Source organism: Dipodomys ordii, unplaced genomic scaffold (genome assembly GCF_000151885.1).
Source record: "Dipodomys ordii isolate 6190 unplaced genomic scaffold, Dord_2.0 Scaffold45, whole genome shotgun sequence".
NCBI classification, from domain to species: domain Eukaryota; kingdom Metazoa; phylum Chordata; class Mammalia; order Rodentia; family Heteromyidae; genus Dipodomys; species Dipodomys ordii.
In genome coordinates this window covers 6,975,516-6,995,873 of record NW_012267261.1, presented here as the reverse complement: position 1 = coordinate 6,995,873, position 20,358 = coordinate 6,975,516, and the positions used below count along the sequence as shown (strand labels likewise).

General features: G+C 47.1%; 1 protein-coding gene across 5 annotated transcripts in view; it reads right to left on the bottom strand.

Moving 5' to 3' along the window:
- Positions 1-14,887: 14,887 nt before the first annotated feature.
- The window catches only part of Bdh1 (3-hydroxybutyrate dehydrogenase, type 1), a 32,334-nt gene continuing 26,863 nt past the window's right edge, over positions 14,888-20,358 (bottom strand). For all 5 annotated transcript variants that reach the window (XM_013019464.1, XM_013019462.1, XM_013019461.1 and 2 more), the window contains 2 exons: positions 17,815-17,967; positions 14,888-15,662 (listed from right to left, as the gene is read on the bottom strand). In XM_013019464.1, the coding sequence (XP_012874918.1) occupies positions 15,193-15,662; positions 17,815-17,967 (623 nt within the window). In that variant the 3' untranslated portion in view covers positions 14,888-15,192. The remainder of the gene's footprint in view (positions 15,663-17,814; positions 17,968-20,358) is intronic.

The following is a 20,358-nucleotide window of genomic DNA, read 5'->3' as shown; positions in this document are numbered from 1 at the left end:
GTGGCTCAGTGGTAGAGCGCTTACCTTGCATGTTTGAGGCCCTGGGTTTGATTCCTCCACACCACATAAGCAAAAAGGAAAAAGCCGGAAGTGGCGCTGTGGCTCAAGTGGTAGAGCGCTAGCCTTGAGCTGAAGAGCTGAGGGACAGCATCCAGGCCCAGAGTTCAGGCCCCATGACTGAACCCCCCCCCCAAAAAAAAGAAGTCCAGGCTTACTAATGAAAGTGAAGTAATTTTTAAATGTTTTTTTCTGATATATTTAGTGTCTCCCCCCCCCCACCTTAGGAATAATTTTTTAAAGATAAATAGAGGCAACTGTACTGATTTAGTGGGACATTTAAACCAAAGTTAAGGAATCAAAGTGGACAAGAAAGGGATCCAAAGTTGAAATCTCCCTCCCTGTCCCCCTCCCCCTCAACCTCTCCCACTCTTTCTCCAGCATTTCCTCTAAAGTTTTGGAGAACTTCAGGAAAATAATACCCCTTTTTATTTTCAGGCTAGAATCTCTCTCCCCACTCTCACCCCCTTCCTTTTCTCTAGCATTCCCTCTAAAGTTTTGGAGAGTTTCTGGAAAATAACATCCTTTTGTATTTCCATGGTTTGGGGCTGGTGGAACTGGTTATACCACCCTGAACTGAAAGTGCCTGCCAGACTGCAAGCTTCTACCCAGGGGGCAGTGCAACCTCGTTAAGCTCACGATGAAGCCCTGAGATCACATCTGTCAGCAAGAGGCAGGAAAGGCAGACATAACTAGAAAATCCAGAAGGCTCTGAGTCACACCAGTCCAGTTCCACCCCCATAATACACCAATCATATGATGAATCAGGGAACTCTGTTTGGTGGTGTTACTCTAATAGGAGCCCCTCCACTGGGAAACATAAGGTGTGGAGAATGACTGTTCCTCTAATTCCATCTACCTGATTGTTCAAGTCATAACCTCAATCATCGTGAACACTTGTCTCCCTTACCCCCAAATTCTATAGATCACTGGGTGGTAACAATTTTATTCCCTAAATATGTCTTGAATCTGCATTCTTGGGTCAATACTAGTTATTAGTCCACGACACTACCTACATATTGTTAGTATTATCCCCATCTTTGGTCCTCAGCTCCACCCAGGCCTGAGCTCTTCCCCACCCTAGAGTTCCCTCTCTACAGCTGGCCACTCCATCTCTCCACCCAGACCCACCTGAGCATGCACCTACCTCACTTCCTGCCCCTAGAACCTCCTGCTACTTGGATAGGGACCGGTGCCATGTGCTCCCGCTCCTGGGAAATATGGTCCCTCTAATAAACCTTATAATAATCTTTCTCCTGTGCCTGCTTGCCTCCACGTGGTCCCCTGGGATGGATGTGAAGGATCCCTATACATAGGATCTCTTCCTTGGACACTTCAGGGTCCCCTCATCTATATGTAGTCCCTGATTCCTCCTTACACTTAAAAAAAAATCAGGTCCTTTGTGTTCTTCGGTAAAAACGAAAATCCATGGTATAGATCTACTCTGTGGGCCTAACTCATGCCTTCCCTTCCTAGCCTTGGGCACATACAAGACCTGACTCCCCTTTAACTCACGCTAGAAACTACAGACTTGTTGCTTTGATTCTGGGAGAAGACAGCTTCATTCTGCTCCAGAATCTTTCTCTAAAATGTCTTCTCCTCCACTTTCCACCTTCCCTTCTTTTCTCCTCTTTCCTTCTGTCCATTCTTCCTCCCTTCCCCACCCTTTCCTCCTGCCTATTCTTACTATCTTTTCCCATCTTAACTCAAATGGAGGCAGGGGTTCATGTCAGCTCAAGGGTTCCTGAGCTTATCTTTCATAGCATTCAGCATTCGGTACCACTGGTAATAACATAATTGTAATCTTCTGTGATGAATGCTGCATCCTGCACCATGCTCCATGGAGGTGGTTTTTCTATCCCTTAGCACTTGGCATGGTTCCCTTGGAAGCAGTATAGGGTAGATGCCTGGTATCTATTTGTTGATCAGTTCACTAAAGAAGAAAAAGTGACTCAAGAATAAGATGCGACTCTGGTGGATGGTATGAACATCAAATCCCCTGTTTCTGGGAAACAGGGATGGGCTGGAGAGACATGGGATAGGGTGTGGCAGTGGGGAAGGGTACAAAGACAAGGAGAGCTGCTCTCCCCTTGCTGTGTGAAGAAACCATGAAGATAGCATCATGAGGAATAAAAGGGGTGGAAACCAAAAAAAAAAAAACCCCAGGATTCCTAGCAGAATCCTTCACAAGTGGGGCACACACAGGATTTAAAATTAAGTTAAAACAACAGAAAAAATGGCATTGGTAGCTCAGATTTTTAATCCTAGCTACTCAAGAGGCTGAGAGCTGAAGATTGCAGTTCAAAGCCAACTGGAGCGGGAAAGCCTGTGAGACACTTATCTCCAATTAACCACCAAAAAGCCAGAAGTAAAGCTGCAGCTCAAGTGTTAGAGCATTAGCAGTTGAGCCACGAAGCTCAGGCACAGCACCCCAGGCCCTGAGGACAAGCTCCAGGACAGCATAAAAAAGGGAAATTACCAGCATTTCTGTGGGATATAGATGACTCTTGCAGGTTTTTGCACAGACCAAGAGTGAACATTTGTTACTTTGTAAGATGTGCAGCCTCTAAATCCTTCTTTAGTCGTGGGGTATCTCATGGCCCAAGTCTTTGGGGGAGGTGTCCAGATGTATTTCTACCTGTTTTCCAAGCCTGCTTCTCTAGTTTTCCTGGTAAGACTACTCAGTGTCCTTGGAGAAAATCCTTTTCTACTTTCATCAGTCAAAACTGGTTTTTGTGGTTGGCAGTCAGGAACCATAACTGGTTTAATTTGGAGCCAATGACATTTAACTTCTTCATGTGGTCAAGCATGTGAGTGTCCTGCATGTGGATTTCAAACATGTATTCAAGAATGTAAGCCCCAGAAGTAGACAGGGCCACACTGGTCAACACCTGTCAACTGGAAGCCTAAGAATGTGCAGTGGGTTCATGGTGGCATCCTACTTGGTACTTCCATGTATCTTTCCTGAAGAATCGGCCCTTTGGTAACCTGTTCAACATCTTTTCTCACTTCTGGGTCTCTACACAAAAGCATAAAGTGTGGGAAGAAATACTCACAGTCAGAGTTCACCTGCCACACTTCCTAATGCCTCAGATAATAGGATGTCAGTCAGGAAACACACTCAGATCCTCTGATCTCAGACCTCAACAGGCCCTAGAATCACCCAGGGAGCTATGTGATCTGTGATCGTGTACATTCCCATGGATTTCCTAAACCTCTGGGGAACTGAGCATGATGAACTGAACTGTATACAAACTTCTCAGGAGGTTTTAATATGAATTGTTTAAGAACAATAGTTTTCATCTAAAGAGTGATTTTACTAGTTGCTTACAAAGGGGTTTTAATTTAACAAGTTAGATAATGAGGACAATGCATCTTGATTAATGTCAACCCTTCCATTGTGCTCTCCCAACTTTCTCACTCCCATCCACAGAGAGTGACTTTTTGGTGAAGTTTTCAGGTTCACTTCCCATCAGGTGTTTGAATGTTGGTACAGTCCACATACGAAGAGGCGAACAAGAGACACTAAAGGCCAGTCACACAGTGTTACTGCCGCATCATTCACCCTCAGCAACCGAGGCCCCCCACCCCATGTTGGGAAAGAGGCCACCCTCAGGCTTGTCTGGTTCCTAGCGGCCTAACATGGGGGGAGGGGGGAAGGGGAGCCTAGCACAGTCCAATGCAGGGAGGAGCAGGAGTTAAAGAGTAAGAAGGCAGCATTCCTCCTCCCCATCTGCCCAGAGGGAGCTACTGGGGCTCTCCAGGTTTCACAGGTTCTGCTTATGACTCTGAGCCTAGATGGCCTGCAGCTGGGATATGGGCATGCTATAGGCTGGGGGCAGGTGACAGGAAGCCACACCTTGACCTTGATAGGCAAAATTCTCTTGCATCACTAATCTCCTTGATGGGGATTTTGCTCACTTAGAAAAGCATGCAGGGTATTTTCTGAAGGTTAATCATGGTTCTGGGAACCAGCAGACAGGTCTCTATCAAGCCCTCCATCTCAGACCTGGGTATCAGTTGGAGCAGGGTGCCACTTTCTCTCAGTTCAGGTGCATATTTCTAACTCCCAGCACCCATTGTCCATGGGAATTTTTAGAATGTTCCAATAGGCCAGGCCATAAAAAAACTGAGACTTTTGCAGCCATCACAAAGCCTTGAACTACAAGCATGGAGGAGTGGGAATGGTCAGGGAATAGCAGGAGTCCAAGGGATGAGGGCTTCCAGGAGTAAGGAACCTCTGCTCTGTAGGCTACATAAGGTCCTCAAAATCACTTGGTACTAAACTGGACAGACATGTGTTCTCCAATGCTTCTTGTCAGCTGCCTACAGCCATCTGCCTGTATCGATAATTTTGTATGTCCCTGAAATGACATCATAAATATCCAAATAGCCCTTGGCAGCAAAAAGTTTCTCCATTCCTCATTCCACCCAAATACCCCACTGTGATGTCGCTTCACAGAGACTTTTCAGGAACTCCTTGGACCAACAGTTGTGCTACTAAGCAGGTTTGAGGTTCGACATCATTTTCTCATGGTGAATTGTAAAGGTGAAGGTGAACTGTGCTGAGTCTCAGGTTCTTCATCTGTAACAACCCCCACCCCCCCTCCATCCTCCCAGGAGGATTAAGGGCACTAATGCTTGTAAAGTGCTTACAATAAACACATTGTGTCTGGGTCACAGGAAGAATCTGTGTTAGGTGTTGTTTTGATTGTTTCCATTACTATTTTTCTTCCATGATCAGTGAGGCCAGTAAGGGGAGAGTTATCTGTCTAGGCAAAGCAGCAAGTTGGTAGTAGACCTAAGTGTAGTGTCAAAATTCCCCGACTTTCCAGAGGGGATCTATTGCTGTCTTAGACATTTTAGGGTTGATGCTGCATGGAAAGCATTGAAGATTTAGAGATAAACCAAAGTCCACTTGGCGGTGGCCATGCTGTATAGGTACAACCCAGAAGGAATGGAGGGAGACAGAGATGGAGAAATCTTGAGCCCTTATAGCATCCCTAATGATGCTTTGAAATGTTTCAAGACAGATTTGTGTAGAGCAAAGACTATGTTTTGAGCTGCTTTGAGATCCTTTCTGTGTAGTCACAGCCTCATGACTCTCTCCTTTCAATCTAAGGTTATCCATGGCTTCCAGCGGTCCAGATGAGGGTGAGGTGGTGGCTGTGGACAGCTTGGCAGGGTCACTTCTCATTTCCTGAGTCTGCTTTTCAATCACATCACTAACTAGGCAAGGTATTTGTGTATGCAATTAACTTCAAGGAGACAGGATTTATTTTGGCTCATGGTTTCTAAGTTTCACGCAGTCTGCGGCTCTATTTTGGGGCCTGAGATAAGTCAGTATGCTATAGCAGTAGTATAGAGTGAAGGAAGGGTGCTCACCTCATGGCAGCCAGGAAGCACAGGGAGAGAGGGAGTAACCAAGGAGAAGGCATACCCTTCAAGGGCATGTCCCCGGTAACCTACTTCCTCCTAACAATGCACCAAATTATGATTCCATCAATAGATTAATCCACTAGTTAGGTCAGAATACTCAGGATCCAATAACCTCCAAAGCCCCACATCTGAAGATTGCATTGTGAACCAAATCTTCAATACAGACTTTCTGGGGGACATTTCACACCTAAACCATGAAAGAACTTAAACCTACGTTTTGGCTTGATGACGTATAATACTGGTGATACTGGTATTAGAAATTTTGGGAGATAAAAATGGGCTAATACTTAACCCAGAGCCTGGAGGTATTCAACAAATGCTTATTACTTACTACTGTATCTGTCTTCCTACACCCATGTGAAGGCAATGGCTTCCCTATCTTCTGTCTAGCTGGGCTAGATGCCTACATTAAGTAGAAAAAAAAAATAGTTGGGAAGAAAAACAGAGGAGTAATTTAGAAAAGATAGAGCTTTATTTCTTCTGAAATAGAGTTAGATGCTCAGGGGCAGTGATTTCCTAGTATCTAGGCTCTACATACTATCTAATTGAACACCACCAGTTTCTTTGCCAATAATAATAATAAATGGTTGATGATAATAAATTGTTGATGGACAGAAGGAACCAAAGGATACTTTGGACTCAAGACTTCATGCTTGCTAGAAGTCTATCACTTGAGCTATATCACCCCCCTCAGGGGGGGCTTTTTGTTTTGTTTAGACAGGGCCTTATGCTTTTGTCCAGGGTAGGCCTCAAATGGAGATCCTCTTACCTCTACCTCCTGAGTAGCTGGGACCACAGATGTAGACCATCACATCCAACACAAACTATCTCTTAAGGAAAGTTCCTGGAAAGTTATACCCTTCATTTTTCCTTATACCACAGTTTGCTAAAACAAAGAACATAGGGGCTGGGAAGGTGGCTCAGTGGTAGAACACTTGCCTTGCATGCATGAGGCCCTGGGTTTGATTCCCCAGCACCACATAAGCAAAAAGAAAAAAGCCGGAAGGGTGCTGTGGCTCAAGTGGTAGAGTGCTAGCCTTGAGCTGAAGAGCTGAGGGACAGCGCCCAGGCCCAGAGTTCAGGCCCCATGACCGGACCCAAAAAAAACAGAAAACAAAAAACAAAGAACATAGCTATAGCTAGGGGTAGTCCAAGGGAGTCTGGGAAATGTAGTCGTTACTATGGCATCCTTGTGTGCAGCTAAACATAATGGTCATAGTCCTTTAGAAGACGAGACTGCATATGAGGAATGTGCGACAGCCTCTGTCCCCAAGCCTCTGGCTTGTTCAAGCCAGCTTGGTGTCTCAGAGCCAGATACTTGATCACCACCCACCCCCAGTGGCTCAGTGTACATCTGAGAACTGGAGTGGAATTCGGGCATCTTGCCATGATCTGAGAAAGCCTTACCCTGTTTACTCACCTCCCTGTTTCCCAGCCTCAGCTCTGAAGGCAGGAAGGATGCTGGAGAAACACTGCCTGCTCTCTGATCTCTCACTAACCCAGGATGCGCCCCTACCCCCCAACTTCTCTGACCTTCCATTTCCTAGTTGTGCTACGGAATTACCTCCCAGAAGCAGGGTCCCTGGATTCCACTCCAAACATGCTGCTGCTTGTTTTTAACCAGTTTCCCAGGAGATTTGTGTGCTATTAGTTTGGGAATCAAAGGGCTGGATGGGAGGCACACTTGGTGATCTCACTCACACCGTCCCTGAACCAGGGTTCTACAAGCTGCCCTGAATGATTGCACTTTCCCTTTAAAGATTCTGTCCTCTTAAATATTAAGAATGGCCAATAGACACATGAAGAAATGCTCAACCTCTCTAGCCATAAAAGAAACTCAAATCAAAACAACACTGAGATTCCACCTCACCCGTTAGAATGGCTAGAATCAAGAACTCTAATAACAGATGCTGGAGGGGATGTGGACAGAAGGGAACCCTACTGCACTATTGGTGGGAGTGTAAACTTGTTCAACCACTTTGGAAAGCAGTATGGAGGTTCCTCAAAAGACTCCACATAGAACTCCCCTATGACCCAGCAATCCCACTTTTGGGCATTTACCCAAACGATCACAAACAAGACCATACTAAAGCTACCAGCACAACTATGTTTATTACAGCATTATTTACTACAGCTGAGATATAGAACCAACCCAGATGCCCCTCAGCAGATGAATGGATCAAGAAAATGTGGTATATATACACAATGGAATTCTATGCCTCCACCAGAAAGAATGACAATGCCCCATTTGTTAGGAAATGGAAAGACTTGGAAAAAATTATATTAAGTAAAGTAAGCCAGGTACAAAGAAACATAGGTCCCATGTTTTCTCTTATTTGTAATAACTAGTGTATGTCTGAGACAAGCAGAAAATGTCAGATAAGATGATGTTAAGTGAAATGAACCCCAAGGTAAGTACGTAAGTGGTTTTTTTCTTTCTTGCTATTGTTTCTAACATATTCATAAGGTACCACGTGATTTTTTGTTGCTTTGTATGTCCCTCCCCCATGGTATAACCCCTGTTTTCACTGTATTTGATACTGGTATAATTTGGGGAGGGGAAGGAGAAAAACAAATTGTTTAAATAGGGATACAGGTGGACCCATTGCACCACTGAGATGTACAAGATGCTATGTTAAAAAACGAACTTTACAATTTAGGTGTGGGGGGGGGAGGGGAGGAACTGTAGTTGCGGAGATGGGAGGGAAGGGATGGTAGGGAAAAGCAAAGGAGGAGGCAACAATGCTTGATAAGAAATGTACTCATTACCTTGCTCATGTAACTGTAACCCCTCTGTACAGTATTTTCATAATAAAAAACTTATTTTAAGAAAGGATTTTGTTCTCTTGTGGTGTATGTGTGTGTGTGTGTGTGTGTGTGTGTGTGTGTGTGTGTGTTGGAGGGGGGTAGGCCTCTAGTCCCAATGGTACCTTCCTCCCAGTGGTACCTTCCTCCCAGGGGCCCTACATCCTTGTCAAGACTTGGTACCTCCTTTAGGAAACATCTGTAGTCTGTCCAGCCTGGATTTCCTTCTCCCTCCCTGGGCTTACTACAGCTTTGGTTGTGCATCTGTTGTAACACAGGCTGTCCTGAGACACAAAGTTCTTCTACTCCATCCCCCACACCTCAGCCCACATGAATGGGAACTCCTTGAGGCTGGAAACAAAATCTCACCACAAATCCCCAACAGCCTAATTGTAAATAGCTGTCAACCCCACTCCCTTCACCCTGAATGCTGAGATAAGGTAGACCTTAGTGTGCAGGCAGAGCCCAATCACAGGCAGGATGCAGGGGGAGGGTGGGAAGAAATTGGCCATTCCTTTCCCCTGGCCCCTGAGCTGAGAGAATGGGATGATCTCCTAGACAGTTCTGGGTTTGTGCTTTAGAATTTACAGCCTTCCCCCGACCACACACACTTTTATTTTCTTACCTAGACTGATTTATCTGGGCTTAAGCCCTTCTGGAAGGTAATTCCTTAATCTTCTCAGCATCCCCTTCAGGGGTTTCCAGCAAGGAGGAGACAGGATTGTAGCATTTGTTCTGCATTTAGCAGTCAGACAGAGGCAAGGAAGTACAGGATGAGCACAAAGGGGGCTCTGGCTGCTTATTTTATCCTTGAATAAAACTCAAGTCTTGCCTCTCCCACTGGAACACCCTTGGACTAAGGCTTATGCACGTGTCAGGAAGTCTGGGGTGGGATGGGAATGAGAGAGAGAGCTGCTTAGACCCTGACTCTTCCTCTGGCCAGGGCTCCTCCAGAGTTACTCTCCTGTGCCAGGCACTGAGCTAGGCACTCACCCCATTGATACCAGAGCCTTGCAATATATGGACAGTTTTCCCTATCACAGACAGAAAGAAACCTTATCTCAGAAAGACCCAATCACTTGACAGAACTAAACAACTGGGAGGCTGCTGAACAAGATCCAAGTCAGGTCTGTATGGCTGCAAAACCTGTGTTCTTGCTAACCAATCTCACCCAGAACATGATTGCCAGCAAAGCCTGTCTTCCCCAGCCTTGACTGCAGGCTCTCCGAGGTTCCTTCTAACACGTACCAAGAATGGGCTCCCTTTCCTAATTCTTGTCCACTTGGTGATCTTCTAGGTGTGCCCTTCTTCCTGTGTAGCAAACCAAGAGCATCCTTGGCCCCTTCACATGTCCTCTGTGGTCTTGTGTTGTGCATTTGACCTCACCAAAAAGACAAAAGACCCACAAGGCTGAAAACTTCAATTGATCACCATCTACTATGTCATACAGTCCTTGCCTCCAAAGGACCCCATTTGTTTCGTCACCCCATGTTTGTTGGCACCTGGGTTTCCAAGGGACACTGCCTTTTCATTATTCCTTTGGGAGTCCCAGGTATAGAAAGATCCTCTGCCATCACACACTTCTATCATCTGTTACCCTGAGCTCTGGGACTATGAAGGAGAGAAGATAGATAAGGTTGGGTGGAGATCAAAACTAGCCACGTTTTTATTCCTATCTGATAGAATAAGAACTTTCCATTTGTCTCCTCTAAATCAGGGTACCAGTGACTTGGGTTAAACTGGGCTAGCCTGTGAACTCCGAGTCTGTAGTTGGAATTCCCATCCCCAGCACAGGGCCTGACACAAAGCAGAGACCCTACAAGAGGAAGGGGCCAACATGTAAAGCATGGGCTGTGCCTAATGGCATTTGAATTCTCACCAGCAGTTACTCCTCTGTTCTCATCAAAGTCCCTGAAGTCAGGCTGGGCCTCCCGCCAGGTTCTTCCACAGCAGGAATCTATCAGTCCTGCCAGCCAGCCTACAGGAGAGCTTTGCATGCCCTTCACTGTGTCCCAGAATGCCCACCAATCCCAAGGGACACTTTACCCCATGTCCCTGAAGGAGCCCTAGAGTCTCCCTAAAGACTATCTTCTGCCAACCATACTTACTTTGGCTTCTTAGGGTAGATTCTCTACCACTTTGTATACCTTTGGTTAGACATCAGGAACCAAAATCTTTGCTCAGAGCATAGTGTAAGTAGGAGACACAAAGTCAACGTCAACACCCAGTGAACAGAACACACTGCTGTTGGCCCTGCAGAGTGATCCCTGGCTGAGAAGCATCCAGTGGGGTGCTGGTCAGTATAGGACAGGGCTCAGCCTTGTCAAGCAGCCTGTGAAGATCCAGCAACAACAGGAAATTCTTCCTGAAGTGGGGGCGGCTGCAGCTGAAGCTGAGAAGACCAGCCACCCGCTGCTGCCCGCTGCTATTTCTGAAGGAGCCCAGCATGGTTACTCAGGGAGCTGTAATTAAGCTCACCTCTAATTTGATCAGCGAGAGTAGCCTGACATGTGAGACAGTAATTAAGTCTCAACTGAGAGAGAAGCACAAGGTGTTTCTGGACCTCCACATCTCTTGGGATTGATGTGGTTCACATATCCTCCCTCCCCGCCCCCCCCCAATCTCCCCTGTGACACATTCCATGGATGTGAAGGGAGGATGGTCCTCAACCCAGCCCTGGGTACACTTCCTGTCTCTGCTCCACCCTCAGGTCCTCCCCTAGTCAACAATACCCTGGCATTGCAAGTACCTGCCCCATGAGACAGGGCCAACAGGAGCTCAAGGGTTAGCTTCTGGAGCTGTCACTCACAAATCATCTGTTTTTAGTGCCTCAACACACAAGGCAGAGCTTCTATGAGCTGGGTTGGTTTAGAGGGCCCAGCCCTCTCTGTTCTAGTCCTTAGAGCAGAAATGATCACTGCCCACCTCAAGCTCTATGCATCGGCCTCTCAGGCCCTTGGAGGGCAGTCCCCAGGTGTGGGCTCTGGTGCTCTAGATAACACCTTTGGAAATGCTCATCGGGGCAGTGTCCGCACATGCAAGGCAGGTCACCTGCAGAAGAGATACAGGTGGCTTCCTCCGGCTCTCGTCTCCCAGGGAGTTATGCTCAGAATGCCAAGGGGGGGAGGGAGGAGCGAGTTCTCATGACCATGCTCTGTGGTGGTTACTGTGCATAGACTTCAAGATTCCTCTCCCTGTTACATAATCGAGGTATTTTTTTCCCTCCTTATTTTAGATCATGGTGCCATCTGCCCTACTTTTCATGCATCACTAACTTGGGCTGGAGGTTAGATCTGGATTGGCCACCCAGTTCTCTCCCTCATGTAGTGAGAGGCTTGGGAAAGCTTGTTTCCCTATCTATCTAATGAGTACATGACCCCACCTTATGTACATGCCCTGAGAATCAGGTGACAACCAGGCTTCAAACTAGCTGGGCAGAACTGGCTGGGTAACATGTGCATACCTGGCAGCGCACACTGGAGTCTGGTGTTATTGGTGTCCCTCTCCCCAGCCTGGGAAAGTCTCTGATACGAGGTGAGCACACAGATTTGCAGAGTGGAGTGTGAAAGACCTTACAAGCAAGGATTCTCAGGCACAGCCACTAGCTGATTGTGACAGGCAGGGTGAGGCCAGCCTGTTACCTGCTCTGGTACCAGAGCCTCTTGGTGGAATGTAAAACAGCACCAATGAGTACGAAGGCACTGTCTAGTATCCTGCATAAAACCCTTGTTCAGCCTCCATCAAGGGATGGCTTCCTGCTGGCTACAGCCCAGCCCAGGAGGTCTCTGAAGGGTTCCAACCCTACTCCCACAGCTCCAGGCATTGACTTCTCTTTTTATTGCTTGGTGCAAGATCATGACAGGAAGGAGTGGCAGACAGGAAGCAGCAAGGGCTGCCACACCTTCTCCCTGCCTCCCAGGCTCAGGGAGGAGCCAATGAGATAGCACATACTTGGTTCCTGGCAGTATCAGTGTGTGCAGTTACAACAAAATGCAATGGATGGGGAACTTTACAGAAATTTATGTTCACACAGTTCTGGAGGCTGAAGGTTCTAGAGATCTCTCTCTCCCAGGGAAAGATCCCTTCCCCTTCTTATTGGATCACCAGTCTTCCTTATTGGTGATCCTATCAGATAGAAACCCACCATAATGACTGCATTTATCATTAATTACTTCCTAAAGCTCTTCTTTCAAATAGTCATATGGGGATTAGAGTTATACATATATAAACCTGAAAAGGCCACAGTTCTGTTTCAGTGACATAGGGCCTGCTGTGGGGTAGGTGTACATTGAAGTGCCCCTCCTTCAGAGATGGTACATCCTTCAAGAGATCCAGCCTGGAGCTACAAGCCTGAAGGGGCATTAGAAGCAGAGCCTGTGAATGGTTTGCTCTCAGGATGACTGAAAGGCTTCCTCCACACCTTCTCCCAGTAAGAAAAGACTGCTCTTTGCTGTGCCTTCCTAGCTACTCAGGAAGCTGAGATCTGAGTATCATGGTTCAAAGCCAGCATAGGTAGGATAGTCTATGAACTTCTTATTTCCAATTAACTACCAGAAAACTATAAGTGGACCTCTGGCTCAAAGTGGTTAGAGGGCTTGCCTTGAGGAGAAAAGCTCAGGGACAGTGCCCAGACTGTGAGTCCAAGCCTCAGGACTAGCACACATACACATATACATGGTGGGGAGGGTATCTCTCTACTGCAGAGAAGCAGACAGGCTGTGAGGGCTCAGTTGCCTAGATATCCCATCTGACTTCACTCTGGAGCTGCCAAATATGCTGTGAGATTGGAGGACTACTTTTGTGTTACTAGTACTTTTGTTTTGAGCTGGTTCTGTCCCATTGTGATCTTGTGTGAGTCACTTTCTCTCTCTGGATCTTGATTTTGTCATCTATGGAGTGGAAGTCTTTGTTCTACCCACCCTGCCTGAGAGTCCCTTACAAAGATCAAAAATAGATCCCAAGTCCAAGTTCACTTTCTGCAGGAAGTGTGACCATTTGAATGCTGGTCAGGACTCAGACCGTATGCCCCGCCCCTTCCTCTAGTTCACAGCTGGATCTACACATGTAACTTCAAAGTGTTAATCATTCTCCTTTATTAAGCATAAAACAAATTCTCCCAAGATGTAAGAATGCCATTTTAAAAGGCTCCAGCTGGAGGTAAGCTCTGTGGTACAAAACATCTTCTCGATATGTAGACACCACAGGCATTACGGGTCCATCTCTGAGCTCTGGAAACCCTTTTGTCTCCCTCCATCCCTCATCCTTGGCTCTCTTCTTCTGACCCTCTAAATAGGCAAAGGGGGCAAAGGCCCCAAAGGCAAGCTGAATTTGTTTAGTGAGATGCTCTTTGACTTGGCATTGCTTGCACTTCATGGCCTGTTCCAGCTTCTCAGGTCCCTCTGACTTCTCCTGCCACCAGGCTTCAGGTCACACAGCAGCTAGGAAAGCAGGAATGCTATTTCTAAAGGGTTCTGCTTCTTTGGTCCCCAAGGCAACGTGGGTCACACATCTTGGAGAGACCTCAGACTTGAGTGAGGGAGAAACAGGCTACCGCTGTGGAAGGGTGCCCTCTAGTGGCAGGCCTAACTCTTCCAGTGAGATGCACGTAGCCAAGCTGACCCCAAGAACTGCCTTAGGTTTGCACTCTTGGCAATGATCATTTGTGTCCAATTATCTGGTCTTTGGGCAATTACAGGCCAAAAAGTGATGATATAGTGTCCTGGCTTAATTAAAAATAAGCTGCAGCAAGAAGGCGATCCATCAACAAAAGCAACCCTGAAGCTCTGCCCAGACCCAAGTAAAGGTGAAAAGATTCCATAGCACCTGGCCTTGATACCACTGCTTCATCTTCAGCTCCAACTAACACCAGTCTACCTTTGGCAAAAACTAAGCAGACACAGACCAGGAAATGTCCATGTAGCCCAAGAGCCACTCAAGTCTAGCACACATCCTCAAATCAGTGGAGAAATCTCAAGTGGAAATCCCCAGAATGACTCCTATCCCTTACACACAGCTGGAAATCACTGGCTGCCAGCCATGAGTCACCAGAGCACCATAGCCCTGCAAAGAGGTACAGGGTGGGTGCCAGAGGGGCACTGGCTCAGGTGAAGATGCAGCGTTGCTCAGAAAATTCACTTCTCAATCCAATGGATCCAAAGTAGCCTGAAGTATGGATGGGCCATTCTTAAGCAATAAAAAGGATAGTTACTGGGTGCCAGTGGCTGACACCTAATCCTAATCCTGGATAAGCCCATTAAGGAGACTGGGGTCATGGTTCACAGCAAGACCAGACAGGAAAGTCCATGAGATTCTTTTCTTCAATTAACCACCAAAAAGCTAGGAAGCAGTCCTGTGGCTCAATTAGGAGAGCTTGAGCAAAAAGCCAAAGGAACAGTGTCCAGGTCCTGAGTTCAAGCCCTAATACTAGCACAAGAAAAGGGAAGGGATAGTTTCATGTCTTCTCTTTAGCTACATATTCTTCATGAACAGAAAAATCTGTCCTTTTAATTATAAGGCTGGCTTACAGATGAAACAAGACAATTTTTTGAACTAATGTTTTGGCTTAACGACATAAAGGAAGTCGGTACTCTATTAATAAATCAATTTTTAATGTACAGATATTTACCAAAAAAAAACCTGTATGAAATTGCCATGTGACAGATATGCACCGTATTTGCCCTGAGGCTTAGGGGCCCCTGTCTGCACCCCCACTGTGAAGGCCTGAGCCATTTACCACATGAAGAAGTCAGGTGGGGCTACTGCTAAAATGGGTTTTCCTAGGGGAATGGCTAATCCATGAGTGGTTAATCAAGAGGTGACTATATGAACTGTCTTCCCCCAACCTACTTCCCCCCACCAGGGCTCATTGGACAGAGGCTGCCAGGAAATGTTTCAGTGTATATAGATCATGTCAGAGACTGCGCCAGGCATGTGGGTCATGATCTGCATTCGGAGCCACCAGTAGTAGTCCATGGGGTGGTAGCGAGTGTATGGGGTGGAGGCGGTCAGGGCATGTGTGACGGCGTCAATGACGGAGGATGTGTCTGTGGAGCCACTGTTGCAGTAGGTCTCCATCTTGGCAATTTTCTCATCGAAGTATTTCCTGCCATAGTCCTTGCGCACGACCTCAGGCAGGTCATCCCACATCTTCTTGGCGATGGCTTGGATGCGCTCGGGGCTGTAGAGGCTGGTGGCAGCGATGAAGTTGCCAGGCTCCACCACACTGACCTTCACACCCAGCGGGTACATCTCATAGCGCAGGCAGTCAGAGAACGCTTCCACTCCGAACTTGGTGATGCAGTATGGGGAGCGGGCTGGATTGGCCATGCGACCCAGCATGCTGCTAATGTTGACCACTCGGCCTATAACGGGAAACAGCAAACACCTGCTCAGGTTGCATTGCCCTGTGATAGGACCAATTTGGAACCACCAAGTCATAAGGCCTTCTCCTTCAGTAGCCAAGGCACCAGCCAGAAGCATCAGCAGCATCCCTGATCTTCCCTAGGGTCTCGGTGGTACCATTACCAAGCAGGAGGGCAAAGAGGACCAAGTGAGAAGCAGGCTTTTATACCAGGAGAACACAGTATAAGGATACATGTGACTACTCAAAACCAGACAGAGCGTGGAGCTCTATGTTGGAGGACTGCTAGTAAGTCCTTTGGGTAGTAATGCCGTGGAAGAAAATGAAGGGAGGACAGCTATGTCAGCGTAGATTTGCACATTTATTGCATGCAGAGTCAGGTGCTGGGATGGCAGTACCATAGGATGTCTCCTTCCTCTCATGGAACTTAACGTTCAAGCTCACACAGTGAGATGGCCAGAGGGAAACACACGGGGAGTACTGACCCATGATGGCGCTAGGGATGGAGGTGGCAGTACAGAAGCAGGAGTACAGGAGTTAGGCTGCCAAGGGGAGCCTGGGGCATGCTGGAAGGGGAAAGGACCTTTGCTGATGAGCTCTACCTCAACATGTGCCTTCCTAGATGAGCCCAGGTGTGCAGAGAAGCAGGCTGGGGAGCAACAAGGATTCTGCAGCTGACCTCAGGGCTGGGATTTAGGACAGAGTTTTGGGCACTTGGAGGAGTGGTGGACTTTGAAAAGTACTCTGGCCCAGGTCTAGCCTGGAGGTTCCAGGGACCCAACACGGCTTCTGTGCACAGCATCCCTAGGAGTGACAGGGCTGGAGACAGAGCCCATGCAGCCCAAGCTATCCACACAGGGAGGGACACAGCGTCCATCTTGGCACTACTAGGTCTGAAGTTATTGGGGAACTGGGTTTCCTTTCAAAACCTACAGCGGCACTGTTTGTTCCTGTTGTTGGCTACCTCTATGAATCTGGGTGCTGTTCCAGGGAGAAAAATCAGTCAGTAACTTCTAAAGTGGTTTGTTGAGGAGATGGCTTACATGCTCAGAGGTTATGAAGTAGGATGTTTCATCTGTCTTCCTATTTTTTAATTTTAAAAATATTTTTAATTTTCTTTTCGCCAGTCATGGGGCTTGAACTCAGTGCCTGGGCACTGTCCCTGAGCTCTTTTGCTCAAGGCTAGCTCTCTACCACTTTGAGCCATGGTGCCACTTCTGGTTTTCTGGTGGTTAATTGGAGAACAAGTCTCTCAGACTTTCCTGCTGGGGCTGGCTTTGAATGTCAGTCCTCATATCTCAGCCTTCTGAGTAGCTAGGATTACAGGCATGCACCACTGGTGCTGGCTCCAAATATTTAATCTTGATTATTATTATCTTAACCTAATATTACCCTGTCTCATTTTTCCAGTTGTGGTGTTATAATGTAGTAGAGATACTAACGTGTCTTTAATCACATGCTATGATAACACGTCCACACAGCACTTGCACAGGTTATTATTTCTCTAAGTTAGGTGCCTAGCATGAGTGTTGCTATGTTCTTTAAGTCTTCAGTACACAGACAGACAACCCCTCAGTTGTTCTATTTTCTCTCGCTTTCTCCTCTCTTTGCTTCTTCTTTTTGTTTTTGGTGTCAGTACTGGGGTCTAGGTGCTGTCCCTTAGCTTTTCCCCTCAAGACTAGTGAGCCACTACCACTGGAGACATACCTCCACTTCTGGCTTTCTTTTCTTTTTGATGTTAATTGGAGATAATCTCACAGACTTTCCTGCATAGGCTAGTTTTGAACCTCAGTTTTCTGAGTAACTAGGATTATAGGTGTAAGCTAACAGTGCTGGTTATCCCCCTCCCCCGCATTTTTTTTTTTTTTGAGACCAATACTGCTATGTAGCCTAAACTGGCCTCCAACTTAGGTCTTCATGCCTTAAGTGTTGGGATTATAACCATGGACCACCACAATGCCTGCTTACTCTCTCTCCCTAGCTAGCCATGCACCTCTGTCAACCTGCACCCCTAGGCCCAACAGAGTCCCAGAACTCAAGATCTTAGTCTTGCTGCTGTAGATGTTGGCTTGGACAGGGCACGTGTCTCTATTCAGTGCAAAGAAGACTAAAGAGGTCCAGGGGGGCAAGAAGATGGTATTTTCCCAACTCACCTTTTGCTCTTCTGAGAAGAGGGAGGAAGGATTTTGTTGTCCGCACCGTACCCCAGAGGTTCACTTCTGCCACCTCCTTGTAGGTCTCCATGCTGGTAAACTCCACTTCCCCAAATGTGGAGATGCCTGCATTGTTAACCAGGCCCCACATTCCTGGATAGAAGAGGAAATGTGGCCTCAGTCTCAGATGTCACCCTTGGCCCACTCTGCCCCCATGACTTCCAGCCCCTGTCCAAGGGCTCGCAGGAAACTTTCTAGATAAGTTTCCTCAAAATGCCAGGAGAAAAAGTGAGGGTTAAATCATGTCACCTCTGCCTAAATTACCTGAGCCCATCAGGACACAGCCCTGCCAGGGCACAGCCGGGACCTCTCCTCCCCTCTTCCATTCCCTTCCATACCACCCATCTCAACCACACCCTCAATCCAGTTATTCATGCAGGCTTCTGAGCTTCCCTTATGTCCATCCCCTTGCCAGAAGCCAGGAACATCTCAGGAACCTTCCAGGCCAAGCCCCTTCTAGAGGATTATAGAGTTAGTCTACCTCAAAGGATTAGGGTCATCCATTAAGTTAGGGGCTTAGCTAAACCTTGCTCAGGCCCCAGCCTGCTCCACTCTGGGAGCTTGCTAATTACCCCATTCTCTCATCTTCTTCCTCTGAATCACGGTGGTCTGCTGGTTGCTACAGGTGGGTCTGGTAACTCAGAAATCCCTAGTCACCAGAATCCCAGCTGTATCTATCTGTCTGCTGTTAGAGGCAGAAACCAGTGTGAGGCTGCAGGCGTGAAGGACACTCAGGTGGACCTGGGCTGACTACTTCTTGCAAGATGAGCTAAAGGCCAGCTGGCTATTTTCGTCTCAGAGAGGATTGGTGCTAGAAGGTTCCTGGAGTTCATTTTGTTTATTAACTAATCTTACAGTAAAGGAAACTGAGTCTCTGAGACCAAAGGACAGACAGGTTTCATTAGTAGGCTGAGGAGATAATCCTGAACTGAGGGGCAAAATACAGCAGGTTTGTCTGGCAGGACCTTCCTTGGGTTCAAGTACAAAGTGTGAACAGGCCAGGCTTTGGTCTCTTGCAGCCGGACATCCTGAGCGCCTTCCCAAGGTGCAGCCTCAGCGCTGAGCCTGCTCCCCAGATGCCTCTTTGCCTGTGGGAGCCCAGCCCTGCCATGCTTTCTCAGTTGGTCATGGAAATGAGTTTGTGTAAATGACATGTAATTGTCCTCTAGTTGCTTTCCTTCCGTCTTGCTCAAATTAAAGCTTCATGAACTGACCTCTAGTGCTTTCTCCTTCAATTATGGTGAATTAAGAACATTTATTAAGGAGAGGAAATTGCTGGTTAACAGTGTCTCCCACGGTTGCTTCGCACTCTCAGTTCTCATCTTAAGGTCAGCTTGAAGACAACCACGCTTCCCTGAGCTGCCCTCTCACCCCCTCCCAGAAGCAGCAGAAGCCCCTCTCTACTTGCCAAGGCCAACACCTTAGCCTATTACCTTTTCCTCAATCCTTATGCAACTTCAACTTTTCCCGCATCCCCAGTTCCTTCTCTTCAATTCTGTATACATTAGTCGTTTAACATACATTGACTAGGTGAACAAACGTCTACAAATACTAAGTCTCCACATCCTAAAGGACATTTTTATTGGTGATACTGGGTTTTGAACTCAAGACCTCAACCTTGAATTAAGTGAATGCTCTACTGCTAAGCCACACCTCCAACTCTTTTTTTTTTCTGATAGGGTCCCAGTTACTGCTTGCTTATGTACCTGGACTTCAATCTGCCTACTTACACTTGCCACAGAGCTAGGATGACAGATAAATGCCTCTGCACCCACCTATTGGTTGAGAAGGGGGTCCTGTAGACTTTTTTTTCCCCTTGGCCTGGCTAAGAAGAAAAAGGCTTAACTCCATTCTTCCTACCATAACTTCCTAAATAGCTAGGATTACAGGTATGAGCCACCAGTGGCCTAGCTTAAGAGCCTGTTCTAACTATCCCACCCGCTTTCTCCCTCCCCACAGCTAGGCTTCTAGGGACACACTACATTGACCCTCTGCATCCCCTGACACACTACCTTGGGGTCCCAGCCCTACTTATGCTCTCTGGGGTCTCTAAGCGACTGCACGCTGAGGGCTCTGTCCCGAGTCTCCCCACTCTTACAACTCTCTAGGACTCAAGTCTGCTGCTGCTCCTGGAGGTTCTTCCTTCACTTTAACATTGTCTGCACCCTCCCAAACATCAGATAGAAACTTGTACGCCAGAGACAGGAGCCCAGCATCCTAGTCTCACACTGCTTCTCCTGAGGGATGAGGTGGCTTCCTATACTTTTTTGCCTATGCAAGATGGCAGTGGTTTTTTGTTTGACTCAGGACCGTCTCACATGCTCGTGCTTACGGATATGCAGCTCTATATAGTCTTCTCCCACCTCCATTTAAAACAGTGACATCTGACATTGTGCAAGTTCACGACTCCTACATGATGGCTCTGCTGACCTGAGGAGAAGAGTTGACCAATAGCTCTCCAGTCCTCAGTCAATGTTCTGAATA